Source organism: Schistosoma mansoni, chromosome 4 (genome assembly GCF_000237925.1).
Source record: "Schistosoma mansoni strain Puerto Rico chromosome 4, complete genome".
NCBI lineage: Eukaryota > Metazoa > Platyhelminthes > Trematoda > Strigeidida > Schistosomatidae > Schistosoma > Schistosoma mansoni.
Genome location: NC_031498.1, coordinates 16,681,000 through 16,701,106, shown reverse-complemented (window position 1 = coordinate 16,701,106; position 20,107 = coordinate 16,681,000). Strand labels below are relative to the sequence as shown.

The following is a 20,107-nucleotide window of genomic DNA, read 5'->3' as shown; positions in this document are numbered from 1 at the left end:
GTCCAACATTGGGACGAATTCGTGTTGTCATGTCAAAAGATGATTTTCTTGTATTTAAAGTTGGCGTTGCAAGAAAAAGGAGGTTATCTGAGCATAGTTGTAACAGGCGATATCCCTTATCTGTCCTTTAAGCCACGACACCATAAGATCCACCAAGGTGTCTTTCTCTTTCGCTTAGTTTACCTACTTGAGCATTAAAGTCACCAGTCACTATTCCTACATCAAAGTGCCTAGCTTTTCAGAGAAGGTCGGAAAGCCTTCTGTAAAACATCTTTTACATCTGACCTGCAGTCAGTGGAAGAGTAGGTAGAGACGACGAAGAGTGTCCCTTTTTTCCGAGTCCTTACTGTTCTGTTTAGTCGGACAAAGCACAAACGACTGTCTACTAGGATACAGTTAAAAGAGCCAGTTCTGTCCTAGGACTCCATGCTATAGCTACGCCAGCGAGGCCATGGAGAGCAGCATCAGGGCTTCCAGATACATGGAGCGTGAATCGAGTTAGTTCTTTATCTTGACATAGTGAGGTCAAATGAATGACGCTACAGGGATCCTGTATGTGCGTTTCAGAGACGCAGCATACATCGATGGTGCGAGATTCTAAAGCCCTAGCTAAGGAAGCCTGTTGTCCTAATTATCTCAACTATTAAAATCCCCATTTAAACAGTAAAAAAAAAATATGAAATTCAGCTAAGTGAATTTATTATCAGTCGTATACATATGAAAACTTTTCTTTGTTAAAGTACTAGTCCCGTGAAGAAATATGAACAAGGAATAACCAAGATGACGTAAGAGAAAAATTGTAATACTAGATTACGTAATATGACTAATTACAATAGACTTAATAAGTTAGCAACAAATTAAAACGTGAATATAGTAAGATGATTAAAATATTTTTGTTCAAATATGAAACTCCTAACATTTAATCAACTGTAATCATTCTACTAAACCCCACAGTTTGATTTTAAGGCTGTATATACGATTCATCCAAATCTACCTAGATTTCTCTTAAAATTAGCTGAAGCTTTTACCATCCATGAGTTCAAACCAGAACGATGCATACAAAAGAAGTACGCCCTATCATTATCGTTACCTGGGCCTTAATTTATTATTATTATTATTACTACATTTCTCCCTCTACTTATGTCTCATATTCTCATTATTTTGTTCATAATTGCACATGATTACACTTCACCTTTAATGACCTTTAATTATTATTGTAACAAAAAAAACAAACATTTTAATCATCTTACTAAATTCATGTTATAATTTGTTACTAACTGATTAAGTTTATCCGAATCATGTGATATATATATTAGTACAATAGATTTCGAATAATCTGATCATACATACATAGTATACGTGTTGAGACAATTTTGGTATGAAAAGGTCAACTAGACAGGTTAAAGGTAAGTCATAACAAAGAAAGATAATATATATATAAAGTACACCAAAAACAGTTTGTTCTCACCCTAAAAACCTACCTACCTTCGTAATATTAGCTTATTACCCAAAGTGATTAGGTTTCAAGTTGTTTTCACATTATTTTTATTATTATTATCCTTGTCTCCTCTTACCCCCCCCCAAATTTCCAGTCTAGTTGACCTTTTATTTTTATATATATCAATGATCATAACAAGTACAATATGTGATACATACGATTGATTCTGTTGAATAAATCCTTTTTTTTAATCCACGTTTGTCATGAATTGGGCAGTGACTATGGAAATGTATGAAGCGTGTACATCTGATTTGGATATCATGGATTACAATACTACCTTACCCTGATATTATATTCCGATGCTATTTCAATCTAATGACTCTGAGTCTTTTATACGTTCACCATTTATTTCTGATAATTCATAACAAATGCCTTATCATCTTAAATTAATGAAGACTTATAACTTCGTATGATTTATGTAACTTTTTGAATTAAAATAACTTAGCTACTAACTTCAACATGAATAATACTGTTTAGAACAGTTCTAAAAACACATATTTTTAAGGATTTTTATACCTTCTTTAAAGTCATTATTTATGACAATTTAAAAATAGGATGAAACAAGTTGGTAGCGTCAGTTACTATTTTATTTATACCCTGGTACGGCCGAGAGTCGGGAGAGTCTGCTCTCCCTCTCCAAATGCTCTCAAATGGACACGCGTATATAGCCTCTACCAGGAAAGCCCTACTCACTGCCTTCTCGTGGCATTACTGCTGTTTACGAAATTGAAAGGACAAAAAGCGAATGTCCGGTGCTTTAACCCGGCCGGTGGACACGGAGAGTCCAACTAGGGGAGTTGAAAAACCCTGATTCCAAACCAATGGTGCACATGGGCTCCAGTATCCTGAAGGAACAAATGGTGTATAAATCAATCGTCGGTCACCGGCTACCATGGGACTGCATCTCCTCACGATGCTCCACTGCCTTGTGGATCAGACATTTAGGTCAAAGGCTCCGGGTGTGGCCCCTAAGAAAACCACCTGCTTCAGTCTGGGCACCTGGGCAGTACCACAGCCCTCACACAAATCAAATGAGATTTGTGTGACGCATATCTATTTGGTGCCCCCTTGTACTGACTGAAAAAAATACGTTTTTATTACTCATTAATAAGTAAAAATATTTAAACCATCTCAGACTAAGTATTTCATGAGTATACTGTATAGCCAGTAAAAAACCCTTGATTACTATATTCGCTTTTGATCAACACAGGTTGTATGACAGTTAATAACACTACTCAAATTAGATGGAGTAAAGTGCTAATAAGAAAAATGTAGATTTACAAATGATTACTTTAACTAACAATCCATGGTACCATTCATAATAACTGCTACTGAATTGATAAAATATAATTTAATAATTACCCAGTTGTTCATGTATTAGGCTTTGATGAATATTTCTTTAACAGATTGTAATTGCTTTTCAACTGTTCATAACTGACGTAGAATTAGTAATATATCTGAATCTTTAACTAACTTAATTGGTTCATTTCAATAAGCTTCAACCTATATATATGATAGGGATACTACCCCTAACTCAGGGTGGTCTGGAAAGTCGGAAAAATGAAAATTTCGCAAATGCGATAAAAATGATCTTGGTGGTCTTGTATTACTATTCCGACACCAGACAATTGGTTTTAAGCGTTCTTAGACCTTAATGCTTCAGGCTGGGCTGTTTCGCTTACTGCCCTATATGTGTGTGATATACATTATAAGCTGTATGGTTAGTAGAGCTGATGTTCTCACATGAGACTGGAGGTTCGCCATTAATGCTATGGATGGTTCGGCATTGCTTTGGCAAGTTTTGCTGGTTGTCCATGTGAAAAGTTGGTTTGCTGGTTAACCGATTTCATTCATACTGGTGGTTGCTTTTCAATGTTCTCAAGGACTATTGTCATTGTAAGGTATATCGCCATTGACTGTCGTGTAAGCGGAATCGGTCAACTTTGGTTTGTTCATGCTGTGCATGATTGATTTACGCGATCACTGATCGGAATATGTATACACGGGATGTAAATGTGCATATGAACGGTACGAATGGTCCACCAGGGTGTTTGTTACCTGAGTGGTTGCGCCACAGGATTGAGCTGTACTGTTCAGATTGTAGCGTTGAAGCCTATATAGTGTCTGGTTCTCCTATAGGGTGGGATTGAACTGTACTGCTTGGGTTAGGCCTAGGCAGTGTCTGGCTCTCCTGTTAAATGGGATTGAACTGTACTGTTTGAGTTGCCGCGTGAAAGTCTCGATGGTGTCTGGTTCTCCTGAAAACCAGTGTAAGATTACCCTGGCCCATAATATACACACATTAGATAAAAAACGTATTGACTTACTTGTAAATTTTGTATTTCTACGTTTACATCATTGTAATTCAATGTTGTTTCATTAGTTAAATGCTCTGAAAGATCTTTATCATCATTCTCATCAATGGGATTATTAAGAACATCAGTAATTACATTTGGGCACTTTTTTGTTATATTAATAATTTTATTCGTTTCTAAACATTGACGACGTTCTGAATTACAGTTTAATATGAAAATAATTAAAGAGATAAGTAAATTTATATAATCTAAAATTTCATAGAAATCCTCCTTGTTTTGTATCATTGAATAAAGTGGAAGTGTAGTATTACGATTAGGAATAATAGAAGTATTATTGATTGTTGTGAACAACGCCATAGAATTCTTGGAATTCTGAAAAAGACAAGAAACGATTAAAAATTATATGTATATATATATTGGTAAACAGTTATATTGATTAATATATGTATGTATGATATATCAGTCAGTGAGCTACAACGTAGGACCAGGCACAGTTATGCATCAGTCAAAGTTGCCATAACCTCATTAGCACAACAAGATGAACACCGAATTCATAGTAGTTAATTTGGTGGTGGTAATATATAAAAAAAGTTGTACATAAGGATATAGTGTAGGAAGAAAGACAGATATGAAGCAATTTTAATCTCAAGGTTTAAGGGAAGATAAAGAGTGTATACAACTACGCCATTGTGATCGATTCTGAGCCATGTCACTCAGAGTCTCCAACCATTGGTTTCGATATTCACGCGGACCCCAACCAAGTAGTGTGCATCTACTAACATGGCTCAGACTAGAAGTGAGTGACTTCAAGCACTGATGCCACGTTTTGGTTTGGCCGCCTCTAACTTTCTTCCTTCAGACAACCAGCATAACAGCGATGCTACCTTCCCACAAGGAGGGATGGAGTTAGAAAAGGTTGACCCTAAAAAATTGCACATCTCGCCTTATCCCACGGATATCCGTCTCCGGCGGTAAAGTCCCAACAAGTACCCACAAAAAGGTCGTGTGTGACCGATCTCAAGCAGTTGTCCCTTGGGCACTGCGGTCACGCTTTCAGGTCATTAAGACCACCTCTAACCCAATTTCCTTTTCAGGTACCTCTAGAAGAACCCTTCCACGGTGTGGGCAACAGGGAAGTGATAACTGCCCTCATACCTCTAACAGCACTCAAGACCACTGTATTCATATGTGATATATATATATATATATATAAACAGAGGGAGAGAGCTGCACACTCCTAGCCAATGATTTTCATTAGAACTGCGAAGATTCATCTTGTAGTCAGTTACTAAGATGCCTTTGAATTTTACGACTGGGCTTGTCTGATTTGGTTTATTTCACAACGCAATGGATTTGAACTTAATAACCTAAAGTTAACAACATTCTGAAAGCTACCTGAAGGTCATGGGTTTGATTCCCGATAGGACTATAGATGTGTACTGTTAAAGATATATGTATAGTAAGATAAAACAGCTGTTAGCTTTTTCCTGGTTTTCAATGATCATGTAGAAAATGTTATTTCGTGATGAAAACTTTCACTACTTAGTTCACTAATAATCTGTGGACTGAAGTATGTCATATAAATATTAAAGTGTGAGTACGCGTGTGTCTACATCTATATCAATTACTTGCACAAATTTGCACATAATTATCCATGATCATCTGTGTATAGATAGCATTAAAAGGGTGATAGGGACAAATTCAGATTCAATTTTGTAAGCATACTTACCAAGTTATTTGTTAGCAGTATAAATAAACATAATAATCGGCCTCTATATTGATAATTTATGTTACAAAACTGAACAGTGTACGAAATTTATTCTATCATCCATTAATTGCAATGAATTGGCCATCACACGAAAGCGGAATTTTTGTATGACAAAATGACTAACTTTTTAGATGGCTAGACTTAATCGTTGGACCTGGGTTTCGTGTTCATTGCCATTCATTAGCTAGACATATGAACAGGTACAGTGGGAGGGGATTGTGTTCTTCATGGTTTCGAAAATGCGTCATCCAATGCTGCTAGTGATCCGTCATTGGAACCGGTTTCATTAAAAAAATGTTTGTTTGTGGAAACTGTAATGTCCTTTAAATATAAGAATTCAAAATCAGAAGAGAATAGAACGAAACCTCTTGATAAAATCAGTTGAATAAACCATTTTGATTGATAGACTTGATTGTCTGCCGTTATATTTCATGCTTCAAACTCGCTCAGATTACTTTGGTTTGAATAACTGGGTACTGTCTCTAGTCGTTACACATAACAAGTATGGATTAAATGAGAATGTACAAACGTGTGCTTAATTAGCGAGCTGCACTTAACACAAGATATAGATGCTTAAAGTAAGCCCGGTATGAATATGATGTGACAATATGATGAATGCCCAAGATTGAACATATGAACTCATAAAATCAGTAGAGAATTTTTAAACAGACTTAACATTCATGTACAATATCAATAGACTATTCTTATATGCCTACTACATGCTCAGGTTAGAACCACATATCAAACACATGTCCACAAGTTTAAAATAAGTCAAAAATGCCTAGACGTGTACAAATTCATGTGTGAAGCTAACCAGCTGAGCAAACCATCATTCTGAGTAGATAACAAATACTATAAATAAAAAAGACACTAATTAAAATAGACATCATATATTTCTAACCTTTATGTAGTGAACAATGTGATTCCAGCAACAGCATATCCAAACAAAGTTCAACAACAATAAATAGTAAAAGCATACACCAGAGTTTGGCGTATTTCGTTTGCGTTCATAATGCATAACAATGATAAATGAAACCTAAAATATGTTTTCAACGAAAATATAAGTTGACACCTTATCATACGAAATACTAGAAAGCATAATTGCTTAAATCCCAGTAAAATAAATTAGTGGTCAATATAATTATCTCTTCACAAACCTTTTGAGTTCAACTTTGAAAAAGATCAAGCTTTTCATTTGGATGTTACTTACTAAAAGAATGCCTATTCTTGTTTATTTCTAAGTTTAAATGTCTATTACGCTTACAAAGGTTTCTAGTAATTAGTTTTGGAATCTATAAATCATTCTACCACACGAAATCGAGCAATAATCTCGGTTAACAGTGAATTAAAAACATGCAAGACAGATGTTAGAGTATAGTTTAACACTACAGTTATCAAGTTAGCCAGATAGAGGAAGTATGGTTAGCTATTAAACTCTAAATAACTTTCAATGATTTAAAGTTACTTGTCCAACAACATATTTTACAAGCTGGATATTATGTAACAATATGTTACGAATGCAATGAATACTGCATTAGGCACAGCTAACTAGATTTTTAAAATCCATTTATACAAACTGTTATTTCAACAAATTCTGAAGTAAATGTATGTGATCTGAAAAGAAGTATCCGAATAAATTTGTTTCCTAATTTGAAAACAGTAATTTAAAAAATAACGTCACCACAAAGAGACTATCATTACTTATTTTTTTCTAATAAGCATTACTAATTTTTTAGCCTTGAGTACAGTTATTCTTCTGAATTTAATTAGATCCCATCCAGCAGAAAGTGAATAACATTCTGTAATTCAATTGTGCTCAGTACAGAAGTTGTGGTGTAAGTAAATAAAGGGACGCCATAGGAATAGGTTATTTCTCACAAACCCAGTGCATAACTTACCAGAAATAAAATTTTTACTTGTTGGCATCTGGATAATATGCCACATGGTATGTTATCACTCTTGAAAACACAACTTATCGATTTAACGTCATTTGAAACAAGATAATTCTAAAGTAAAATGTAAGCAATCACATGAACCTGGAAAAATGCTATAGTCTTAAGAATATACATATACATTATTTACTGTGATTACCCTCTAGAGGTATAAACTGGTTGCCGAAGAGTAGCAAATATCACGATAACCAGTCTTGGGACTCAACATAATTGCACCAATCAAGTCTACAATCGAACTACAACATAAACTAATTCAGTCACGGTGATCGACATTTAGTGATAAATGATAATTTCTACAAGATTATATGTGTGAAAGATAAGCAACCATACTATCAAGACTGATGCTCCACATTTTGGCAGGCTTGAGAGAATTGATAAAAGTGTACAGCTTATGTTCGTCAGGTATTTTTAGCCCTAAGATAGTGAGAAACGTTCACATATCAGCAATGAGAATCTCACAACATAATATCACGAATACGACTTGACTATCAAACGATCGTTTTACGATTAGTTGGGGAAAATTACGAAGCATACTTTTAGACGTTCAAGAAGATTTTGATTGCTATCTCCTCAGAAACTGAAGATAATTAAACATCGCAGAGTTTTAAAAGCTATTTAGTTTGTTTACGGTTTCGCATTTCATTACATAGGTTCAAACTGGATTGATGTTTACTGTATCTTCAAAGGCTAACAGAACACGTATTTATATGTTAGGAAAATTACTCATTTCCAGAAATTCACTAATTACATGCCAAACTTGAGTAGTTACATGTATCGATTTATACAGGCTGATTATTATTTTTAATAAATACAGGTCTTTTCGTAATTCTTAAACTTTTCGTTCAATACTAATGCGATTTCCGGTCATTTAAAACCGCTTTTCAGTTTAAATTCAACTACTGTCTGCTTTATTGATGATAGTATTTGTTTCACTTAAAACATAGAGCACCCATTATGTCTGAATAAAAGCATGTTAATATCCTGGCAAACGACGTGGACTATTAACATGTACGAGTTCGATCTAACACCACGGAGTACAGGAGTTAATCTTCACCTATTACTTAGCGCTTGAGAATACGGCATTGAACAATCACTGACTAAAATCTAACTGGACACATATTCTCCCTTTTATATTGAAATCGCAAGGGATTTACGTAATTAAAAAGTCCCAGTGCAGGAAACACCTAGAAGCTGTTGAGACATTCTGATGAGCTACGTAGAGCTGTTAATCCTGAGGAAATCTATTAACCTAGAAATTGTTCTTAAACGTTACACTCCAAGAATAGTATTACGGATTGTTGGTGAAATAGCTTCACAAATCAACAATATTATTATTAAAAACCATCATGCCGAATGAAGCTTCCTAAGCGCCCAAGTTGTGTGCATCAGTTTGTTACAGATGAAAGGATACAGAAGTCCATTATATTGATGTTTGCTTAACCAGTACAGTCGTTAGAATTAGATAGACAACAACAATGACGTTTTTTAGGATTTGTACGAGACATCACCTTCAGGAAATGGAACAAACTGAAATAATATACCTAACCTTTCCATCTTAAAAATGATATCACAAAAGGATGGACATGATTAACATCATAACTATTTGGGGTGAAGTATTTATTTACCTTATGGTCCCTAGGGATAAACTTTGAGAGGCAAGCAGCAAGCAATTGGAAAAGTTTTTAGACTTATATTTTAGATATATATGAAACATAAGATAGTATGAAACAAGATACATAAACACACATTTTTATCAGTAACAATAAGCAACTGGTTAAAATTGCTCTCGGTAAGATGAGATAGTTCACAGTGTAAATACAGACAGACTCTATTTTAGTAGTTGATGTTAATGATGATGCACGAAAAGATATGATTAAAAAGAATTACCATCAAGTAAAGTGACTAAACAGATTATTTCGTACTAAATAAAAAGTCAACTTGATAAACTTACGAGAGAAATTGATACAAAAGCAGGTCTAGCAAATGTATATAAAGCGAATTCTTTCATTTTCAATACGACATACAGAATACCAACGGTATTGAGAAGAAGAGAAATGCAAACGAGACCCTAGGAAAAGTTAGGAAATTGAAACAAACTTTCTTACCAGTTTGCCTAAATATAAGCACGAAATCAAACGCCTGTGACTTGATTTTGAAGCCATTAGAACAAAAGTGTAAGGCAATAGTCCCAAAAGTGAGAAGATAACAAGGAGAAAAGGGAATAGAATTTTATTCCCGCAGTCAGGAATCGAAGGTAAATATTCGTTCCACTGATATACCCATTCATTCTGAAACAGTTGTAAACTTCCAAAAATCTAACCTACTTCACCACTATATGGACAAACATAGTCCATCAGGGAAGTCATCTCGAAAACATGCAATTGAAACGATTCCCTAGAAGGTTACATGCACTCATTTATGCACCGATTTATCCAAACAAAACAGCTCAATTGTTTTTCGAATTTTTAAAGCAGACATGTAATGCCTTTGGAAGACTGTTGTAGTAACAATTTACTGACTTCTACCATATTTTTATCGCATTATGAATCAAACAAATGGTTGTGGACGGAATGGAAGCTTTCGCTTAACGGGTTTCCGTGTCTAGTAGCAGTGGATCACCAATACCTCTAGGCAGGAAGCTGGGTATAAAAACGATAATATAGTAAAAAGGAAATCGGTAAATCATAATGAGATATTATCCTCCTAAAGGACTCCTGGGAAGTCGCCTGGACTAGCTCAGTCGGCAGCGAATTCCAATATTTGACAGTTCGTATAGAGTAGAAGTCGTGTCTACATTCCTCTCTGCTATGTTGTGTCTCCAGTTTCTGTGTGTTACCCCTTAGGTTTGTGTTGGAGCTAAACTTAAGCAGGTGTTTAAAGGGATGTCCAGAAGTGTTAAGGATATTGTAAATCATTAGAAGGTCACCTATAAGACGTCTATAATCTCATAGGTAAAGGCCAGGTGAATGGAGTTTTTCACAAGATTTGAATTTGAGATCCCAAACTGATTTCATGGCCCGCTGTTGGGTACGCCTCAGAGTGTCCTTATCCTTTCGGAGTGATGGAGGAAATACTGTTTCCGTACTGTAAATAGGGAAGAATAAAACTGTTGAAGATTATGTAGAAAGTCCCTCTATCATGTTCGCCAGAAATGAGCTTCAATGTTACCAGTGCAAGGTTTGCTCGGAAAGCACTTTTTTCAGTTGGCGAAAGACTTCAAATCGTAGGGTACCAACACTCCTAAATCATTTTTGACTTGGGATACTTCTAGGGAGGAGTTTCTTAAGTTGCAACTGTAGTCTGCAATACTTTGAAGTGTTAAAGGTAAGTCCGTTGTCGTTTGGCCAACTTTGGAGTCCAGTCAGATCCTCCTGAAGAACTAGTATATCATTATGATTACGTATCTCTCTCCAAAGTTTCACATCATCAGCAAAAAGCAATAAGTCAGATGAAACATGTTGAGGAAGATCATTAGTGTAAATCAAGAAGAGCAGAGGTCCTAGTATTGAGCCCTGGGGGACCCCACTAGGACATTCCATAGCCTGAGAGAGAGTGAAGTTAACCCTGACCTTAAAGTGTCGATTTTTTAGATATGAGGTGAGCCAGTCAATTAGAGGTGGTTTGATACCCAATCGTTTGAGCTTATTGGTAAGACATACATGGTTGACCCTATCAAAGGCTTTTGGGAAATCAGGGCAAATGATATCAACCTTCCTCCATGTGATCAAGGACGCTAGCCCATCTGTTCACCGCAGTCAGCAGGTTGGTTATACGAGAGTGATCCTTCGTGAAACCATGCTGTTGGGGTGAGAAGTTCAAGGATAATAAGTAGTAGTGTATATCACTGTATATCAGGGACTCCATAATTTTTGAAGGTATAGAGAGAAGAGCCACCGGTTTGTAACTTGAAGGTTCTTTGCGTCTACCTCCTTTGTGAAGTGGTGCGATGTGAGACAGCTTCAAAATTTCAGATAGTTCGCTTCAACTTAGCGAGTGTGAGAACATCACGCTAAGCGGTTCAAACAGTTGTGGGCGGAACAAAACGAGCTTTACATGTATCATTACCAAGGTTTGACTTCATAATTTCGGATAAATTGATCATTGAGTAGATTGTCATAAATGAATAATATATCAAGTCAAACCTCGATAATGATACGTGCAAACTCATTAATAACAGGATCAAATTATTCAAGTGCAAATTCAAATGGTACAATCACAGAATATTCAATGAACGATGTTTCTAAGTGTTATATCCCGAAGAGAACTATGAATGGTAACTTTTGAGAACTATTTATGAACCAGTACTATGTGTATATTTTTATTGTATAATTGTTAACTAACTAACCCATTCATATTCGTATCTTCCTTATTATAAGCTTTTTTGACCTACGAACTATTACTATACGATTTACCACTCATGAGTTATCCCCAATCTGTTAATTACTGCCTCCCACATTCACAGCCATATCTAGCTGAATCTTGTAAATGTTATTTTCTATTTTATGGTACGATGTGGTCTATTCCATCGGTATATAAACCCAGTATGCTTGAGAATAATGATTCATATTGCCGAGGCTGTTATTGGTGTTCTGGACTTAACTGGCCGAACTAAGCAGAAGGCAGGACTGATAAGTGCTCAAGACTGCTCATACGGCTTTTGTGTATCATTGCACGCATGCACTCGATATAACACCAAGACATTATTCGGAAATCTCTTTTTGCGAAACCTCCAGAACTATGTTGGCGATCTATCCAGACTTCTCAACGCTCATCTCGAGTATTTCTACGAGAACGCATTCAAAAATGTACATATTTACTTGAAAAATATCGTGAACGAATCAAAAACTTAGATGATATACTGAAGCTCTTAATTCCTACAAATTTATAAACCACGATTTCCAACTTCATTATAGAAGGAGAACGCCATTATTTAGATTCATTAAAACGCTGTCAACTCCAAAAATTTGAAAAGATCAAAGAAGGAAAGTAAAATAAGAAAATGTCGGCAATAAAATCTAATTCTGATGATCTAAGAATCGTTAATAATCTCTCGGACAGAAACTCAACCATTCATGAAATCGATCCACTGAATAAAAGATTAAACTTCAATTAACATAGAAAACCACTTGGTGCTCTTGAAATTGCTCCAATTATAGAACCAATAATTGCACAGCTATCAGAAAAAGAGTCACATTTATTACGCCGAAAGACATCCCATATTTTGACCACACAAAAATACCCTACGTCTAGCATTTCAAAAAAAGAATTAAAGGCGCTTCATTCACTTCAAAAAGACAAAACTATTATAATCACAAAAGCTGACAAAGGCAACACAACAGTGGTCATGAGTAAAACAAATTATATTAATAAAGCTCTTGAACATCTCTCTACAGAACCATATGGAAAGATCGATCCAAGAAATTCTCAAACGAATAAAACTAAAGTCAAATCAGCGACAAGTCTACTTTTGAAAGAACTAAAACCAGTCATTAGCCTCTCGCTACGGTTTGCCCTATATCTCAAATCATGCAATATTTCACGTACCTATGGTTTATCTAAAATTCATTAAATCAGACATCCCTCTAAGATCTGTAGTAGACTTTACGAACACACCAATATATGGATTATCGAAATATATAAGCAGCATATCAAAGCCACTACAACTTAAGTTACATAATATGATTAAAAATGTCTATGACGTTAAATCAAAAATATTGGAACTAGTTATTAAAAAGAATGAAGTCATGGCAAGATATGATTTTGTTTCATTGTATACTAGTATTCCTATTGATAAATGCTTAGAATTCATTAGTGGTTTACTAGAGAACGACAACACTCTAACAGACATCCTTTGAGCATTTGTCTAATAATCAAATCCTTAAAACTCTGCTTAAGTTCGACACTATTTACTTTTAACGGGACGTTATGCAAACAAACGTTGATGCAACGGGATCTCCCTGGTCCCCGATTGTAGCCAATCTGTTTATGGCACACACTGAATCAAATATTTTCTCCAACAACATTGGACCACGAATTTGACTTAGATGATACCTTTGTTGTGATGAAAAAGATTTATCTAAGATCTTTTTCGAAACGGATCACTACACCATCATTGCACATCAAATTCATGAACGGGAGCGAAAATGAAAATGTAGAGATGTAGAGAACAAACATGAGATATAAGATTGTTTCATTTTTGCTAGCTCAGTAATTGCTAAGTAGTTTATTTATGACATGTATCACGGCAATCCAATGCACTAGCAGGGAACTTTTAACTTTTTCTCAAGTGGATAGCCTGATGATTTATGAACGTTGTTCTTTAAGGTTATTTCCAGTGCCAGAACGAGTTATTGATAATTATCTACCACTAGAGAAAGTAAAATGAAAACAGAATGCACGGAACAACAAAACAATGATTATCAAAATATGTCAGTCAGGTCTACCACTGTTCATGTTAGATATTATTCAAATGAGTTAAAGTTGCTAGGGACATTGTTAATGTAAAGCGACAGCATATAAGTGGTTAAAAAATTAAAGTTCCTATAATCTCACTTGTGAAGTAAGATACACTTACAGGTGTTAGAACATTTAATGCATTTTCAGAGGGGCAGTATGCATCATTGCAGCAAACAAACAATGGGAGATATTTTATCGTACGGATAGATTGTGGCAGATTATTTCAGAGTCCAGAAAATTTACAGGTAAGGTAATTCATATAGAGAGATGATCTATAATATGTTTGTTTCGCCAGTGACAAGCAGTTGCGAATGTCGTAATGCGAAGTTTCTGCATATTGAATAGCTTGGTTGGATGTGAAGGATAGTTTGTTAAGTATTTGGAAGAAGATAAAGATGGTTTGAGTCTCCTGTTCCATAATGAGTCGAGCCCATAGAACAGGACGCGCGCTTTCCGAACGGGAAGTCTAGTTCAAAAGTGATTTGCTTTTCTCTACCTTTTCCTGTGTTCTTACGCAACAAAAGTACCGTTTCGGATCTATAGAATCTATTCTGAGCTATGCGTTCGGTAGATTACTTATTTTTGAGTTTCACTCAACCCAAGTTATTATTTTTATTAACATAACTGTGGAGAAACTGATTAAGGTGTCAACTGACAATCATCTAGATAAGCACCGACTGTTTACACCATCCCAAAATGCATTTATTCCCAAAACGTTATGCATGAACCGTCAGCTAGAATATTATGTTCATATAATCGACAATGAAAGAAAACTAGTTGTCACTATACATTGTAACTTCACTGGAGCGTTCGACAAAGCACAGTACTCATCTCTACTATTTAAATTAGAAGCATTAAGGATAACAAGTAAGATGGACAACTGGACAAACTGATAACGCAGCCAAAAGCTGTGATACATGATAAATGGGTTTGAAAATTTTATACACTACCATACTTGGACTAAATTTACCAAAATGTGTGCACCCATATTTGTTTTGCATTTAGAGGGGGCAGCTATGCACTATACTGGTCTTAAAGTTAATCCAGACCCCTCTGTGTTATGTGACTGGTATACAGACTGAGACTTTGGTGGCAGTCATGTACCGTTTTTACATTATTGGCAAATAAAATGAGTTTGTTCAGTGTAAATCAAATGAAAATGTCACCAACAAAATGTATGGTTGGAATCCGATGAGTGAGTCCTGAAGCACTCCACCAATGTTCTGAGGGTGGAAGTGATGACTATTTTCGCTGTCTGAGATCAGTCCCCCAAGAGTGTCACGATTCAGTTTTCCACTTTACTTGTTATCCTTAATGCTTCTAATTTAAATAGTAGAGATGAGTACTGTGCTTTGTCGAACGCTCCAGTGAAGTTACAATGTATAGTGACAACTAGTTTTCTTTCATTGTCGATTATATGAACATAATATTCTAGCTGACGGTTCATGCATAACGTTTTGGGAATAAATGCATTTTGGGATGGTGTAAACAGTCGGTGCTTATCTAGATGATTGTCAGTTGACACCTTAATCAGTTTCTCCACAGTTGTCAATAAAAATAATAACTTACTCTCAAATAGCAATACATTACACGGAGCATTCCAGTTTACAAACAAGTTTAACTTGTCGCAAATATTAAGGGATATGCTGTATTAAGTTATAAGACACAGTGGTCACAGAAACAAAAGGGCAAATTTGCGTACATACGAACATGAATGACGTTAGCGAAAATCAAATATTCAATGAGAGATTTAAAGCATTTAGTGGAGGATGCTTTGCGACGAACAACTGGTGGTTAAAAATTAATAAAAGTAAAGTCTATGTCTGTTTATATAAAGACTTACTGTGGTGAATGTATAAACGGCCAGCTAAGAACGCCAACTTTAAAGAATTACTTTGTTCACCTTGATAGTGTTTCGAGATAACGAAGTTTAGGCTTCTAATGAACATAATTATAATGCCTTCTAAAATATTGTGGGCATTACTGAAAGCCCAGGAATAATTCATACTTTCCACTGACGTGTTCTGCAAGGTATGTGACGAGGGCGCTGGAAAAGAGAGGAGAAGAGAAAAAAACGAGATACAGTACAGACAATGTTCATGACTGGTGGATTTTGGGCACTTATAATTAAGAAATTAAGGCATAATTACGCAGACTATTTTTCTGTTTCTTAGATTAATCTTTACTCACGTGTACTTAGATAGGTTAAGAAAAACAAGCTATATGTATGGTGACGTGTAGATAAAGTACTGTACAGATGGAGGAGATTCAAAACTGTTACGGTGGAGCAGTTTAAGTCGTTGAATGGTGCATTTAGGGACTGGCCAGAAAGGTCACTAACGTAGTCACTACATCTAAGAGGTATTGATAATGATGAATGATTATTGTCACTCGCCGCATCAGAGTATGTAGAAGATAACTTTCAAAGTTTGAGAATATCGTCTTCATCTTTTGGCGATAGTATAATATCGCTATTGGGGGTAACAGCAATGAAAATAATGAAGTGTTTGTTTTGAGGATGTTGAAAGTCAAGGATTTCATAAGGGCAGATTGGTTTAGAAAGTATGTTATTTCATTAATCAAATTATCAAGTAAAATTGTATTAAAGTTCTTTTAAACAGCATTGTGGTGCACTATCAAATTATTATCTAGTTCTTGTGACTTGAAAGATATGACTGCCGAATTAACTAGATCACTCGAAAAATTCAAGATGGCTTTAGCGACAGGTTCCAAGCCTTACACAATTTGTTCAAAGAATGTGAAACTACTATGGAGAACAACTGGAAAGTGACAATAAAGGTATTGACTTCAACAAATCGGAAGGTTCTGCGTCTCAAGAAGTATCATCACAAAGAATGGACCCCTGTCAGGATTCTGGGCAAGATTTAAAGAAGTAAGAACAAGAAGACAGCAATTAACAACAGTCGGGAAAAGGCATAGGAAGCTAAGGCACGGGAAGAATAAACGGAATCAAACAAGAGAGTGAGGCGGGCCATTATATCCTACAAGCTTAAATACGTAGAAGGATTAGCAGCGACAGCGGAAAAAGCTGCAAGACAAAAAATGGGACAACTATGTGACAACGAAGAAGCTAGCAGAGGAACGTGGAAGACCAGATCAATCGGTCAATAACAGATGAGGCAAGCCAGTCACTGGGATTCAAGAAGAGCGTAACATCTGGGCAAGACACTATGAGAAACTCTTGAATAGATCAGCCCTACTGGAACGATACGACATCGAAGCAATAGTTATAGGCCTTCCTATGGTTATTACCCTACGAAGTTCGAAACTTCTAAAAGCCCCCAACTTCGCATGTATCTATTCTCGACCATCAGTTATATGTTGCAACGCTACCTCCATAAAGTGCGCCAAGTGTGATATTGACATGTTCCTTACGAAATCCATTTACATTCATATATTATGAAATATCAACCCAGATGAGTAATTTTCAACAGTGAAAATTGCAACTTCTTTAACAATTTGATCTCGCCTGTAAACCGGCATGCCTCATGTAACAAACTGTTATTTGAGAATAAATTATTATTATCATTATCATTATTATTATTATTATTATAACAGTCGAATAAATCAGCATGACCATCAGACAAGCCAAGACTGAGAAAGCAGTAGCATTATATAACATACAACTTGAGGCTTGGAGGTCCGACAGAGAGGCAACTGCGAGGGTGCTCAGCGTCCTCTTCAGACAGATTTGGGCGGAAAAACAAATCCCGATATACCGTAAAGAAGGATACCTCACCGAGATACCAATGAAATGAAATCTCATTATCACACTACTACTACTACTAGGCAGCTTTTAATAGTGAAGAATAACCTGATGAAAGACTCAGAAGATGCCCAACGTAAAGAACGAGGAGCTGGATTTCATAAGAATCGATCATGTATCCACCAAAGTGCGATACTGTGGGTCATTTTTGAGCAATCAGTCGGATGGGGTACATTGCTAGACGCCAGCTTCCTTGATTATGGGGAAGCACTTGATAGCATTGAGAGGAATACCTCAGAGGACCTTCTTCGACACTATGGTGTACCAGAAAGGATTTTCACCAGCAACTCCAAAGGTTTGCATTGGCAGAAGCTCACAGGTTTTTTCTACTTGAAAACTGGGGACTGACACGGCTGTTTATTCTCACTCTTTCCCTTACACTTGGTGGTTGATTGTATTATGAAGACCTCCATATCTTGTAGTAAACATGTAAAACAGTGAATAGTTTGAATGGGGCTAGATGATATGGAATCTTCGTATGACCTAGTTCCTCTACTCTATACACAGCAACATATGTAGGTGAAAAAAGTCAGTGTGGCAGAGACCTTAAAAGCAGTAAACGTCAATATCCACAAAGAAAAAGACAAGATCCTGAGGTACAACACTAACTGAACCTCACCAATGGTGAGGCTCTGGAACAGATAGAAGTCTTCACTTACCTGCGCAGCACTACAGGTAGGCGAGGAAGGTCTGATAAGGATATGAAAGCACGTGTTTGAAAAGCAAGGACATCATTCCTAGAAGCGAAGAACATACGGAACTCAAAAAACTATCAGCTAACATGAAAGTCAGGATTGTCAACAATAAAGTTGAGACGGTTCTGTTGTACGAGGTCGTAACTTCTATGACGACGACGACCATTATCAAGATGATGTATTTATCCTTGACACCTCATTTACCCAAGATACTAAAGACTTACTGGCCAGAGATCATAAAGTATGACTGGCTGTGGCAGACAATAACCCCACTACCAGTTGATGAGAAAATTAGGAAAAACTGACGGTGAGCAAGATGCACCATTCAAAAACCATCGAACTGCAACACAATGCAAGTCATGGATTACAGTCCGCATTGCAAAGGGAAGATAGGTTGAGCAGAGAACAGGTGACATCTATAATCGAAGGAATATATCAAGACCATTTGTAACAACTGGAAAAAAGAGCCGGAAAAAATTTTGATTGGAAAATCCCAGCTGGCAATCTATGTTGGACAAGAGGTAGCAGACATAAGTGACACAACTAGTTTAAATGGCCATCTTAGAGGCTATGTAGGCTCTGGTTTTTATGAGTGTTGTGGGGCTTGTTGAACTTGTGAAAAATTTGAGTAGTATATTGTTTAAAGTTGGGAGTAGGAAATTGTTTGAGACTATTTTTAGAGGATTTCCATATGTTATGTGTAACAGCAAGCTGAATTTTGTGGCAATTGAGGGGATCTTTAATAAAATTCCCATTATGATTAATATGCATGGCATTAACTAGATGCAACTGTTCTTCAAAAATTTCGGATTCCATGATTATAGTAGCGGAGGTAAGTAGATTGTAAAAGATAGCGAATGTTTATGATTATTGGTGCAGTCTTTCAGAGATTTACAATCCTGAGTTATCGAAGCAGACCTTGGATTTATAGGCTTGGGAAAAATATCCTAGTAGTTATCTATACTCGCTAAATAATCTATATAAGGGCCGAAAAAACCATTGCCTATCCTGGTGAGAGTCTTGCTTTAAATTATCCTAAGTCATCTAAACTCTGGCACATTTCTAAATATCAAGGATTGTTAACGAAATGGGTGGCATTGACAGTTTCAGCAAATTGAGAGAGTTGAGAGCAGGATGCATTATTGTCCACTACACGTAATCATTAGCTAACACAGAGCGTTTAACAAAACATAATTCTTCTGTAGCATGTGTGGAATTCAAACTAAGGTTTGAGTTGAAGAATAACTGTCTAGGTAGGTCAGATACGCGCTATTGCCCAGTTGAAACCAAAACAAGGTGATTGAGTAAATGATGGTTCTAGATTTCACCATAAATTTAAACGTACATTGTTACCTAAACGAATATCATCACCCATTTATTCAACCAATGATTATTCAGTCAGTAATCAATTACAATAAATAAACAAGTTGATAAAGGATGTAAGAAAATTACAAAGAGTATCAAATAAATGTTGTTCTATCTTTTCTGGATAGATCACGTAGAGATTCGTTCGAAAGATAATATTTGGTTGCCTTATAACGCAAAGTGATTTCAATTCTGGGAGAGAGTGCTTCAATTCACAACCGAGGATAAACAATTCCAGTCATTACAAGTAACACAATCAAACGGGGAGCAT

The 20,107-nt window shown here is 36.0% G+C and overlaps 1 protein-coding gene across 1 annotated transcript in view; it reads right to left on the bottom strand.

Annotated features, from left to right (window-relative positions):
* The window catches only part of Smp_171740 (putative multidrug resistance protein 1 (ATP-binding cassette C1)), a gene marked incomplete at both ends in the record, with an annotated part of 84,581 nt that extends 74,682 nt beyond the window's left edge, over positions 1-9,899 (bottom strand). The window contains 5 exons of the mRNA XM_018796999.1: positions 2,685-2,755; positions 3,826-4,185; positions 6,483-6,617; positions 9,485-9,601; positions 9,858-9,899. Coding sequence (XP_018652084.1) covers positions 2,685-2,755; positions 3,826-4,185; positions 6,483-6,617; positions 9,485-9,601; positions 9,858-9,899 — 725 coding nt within the window. The remainder of the gene's footprint in view (positions 1-2,684; positions 2,756-3,825; positions 4,186-6,482; positions 6,618-9,484; positions 9,602-9,857) is intronic.
* Positions 9,900-20,107: the final 10,208 nt, after the last annotated feature.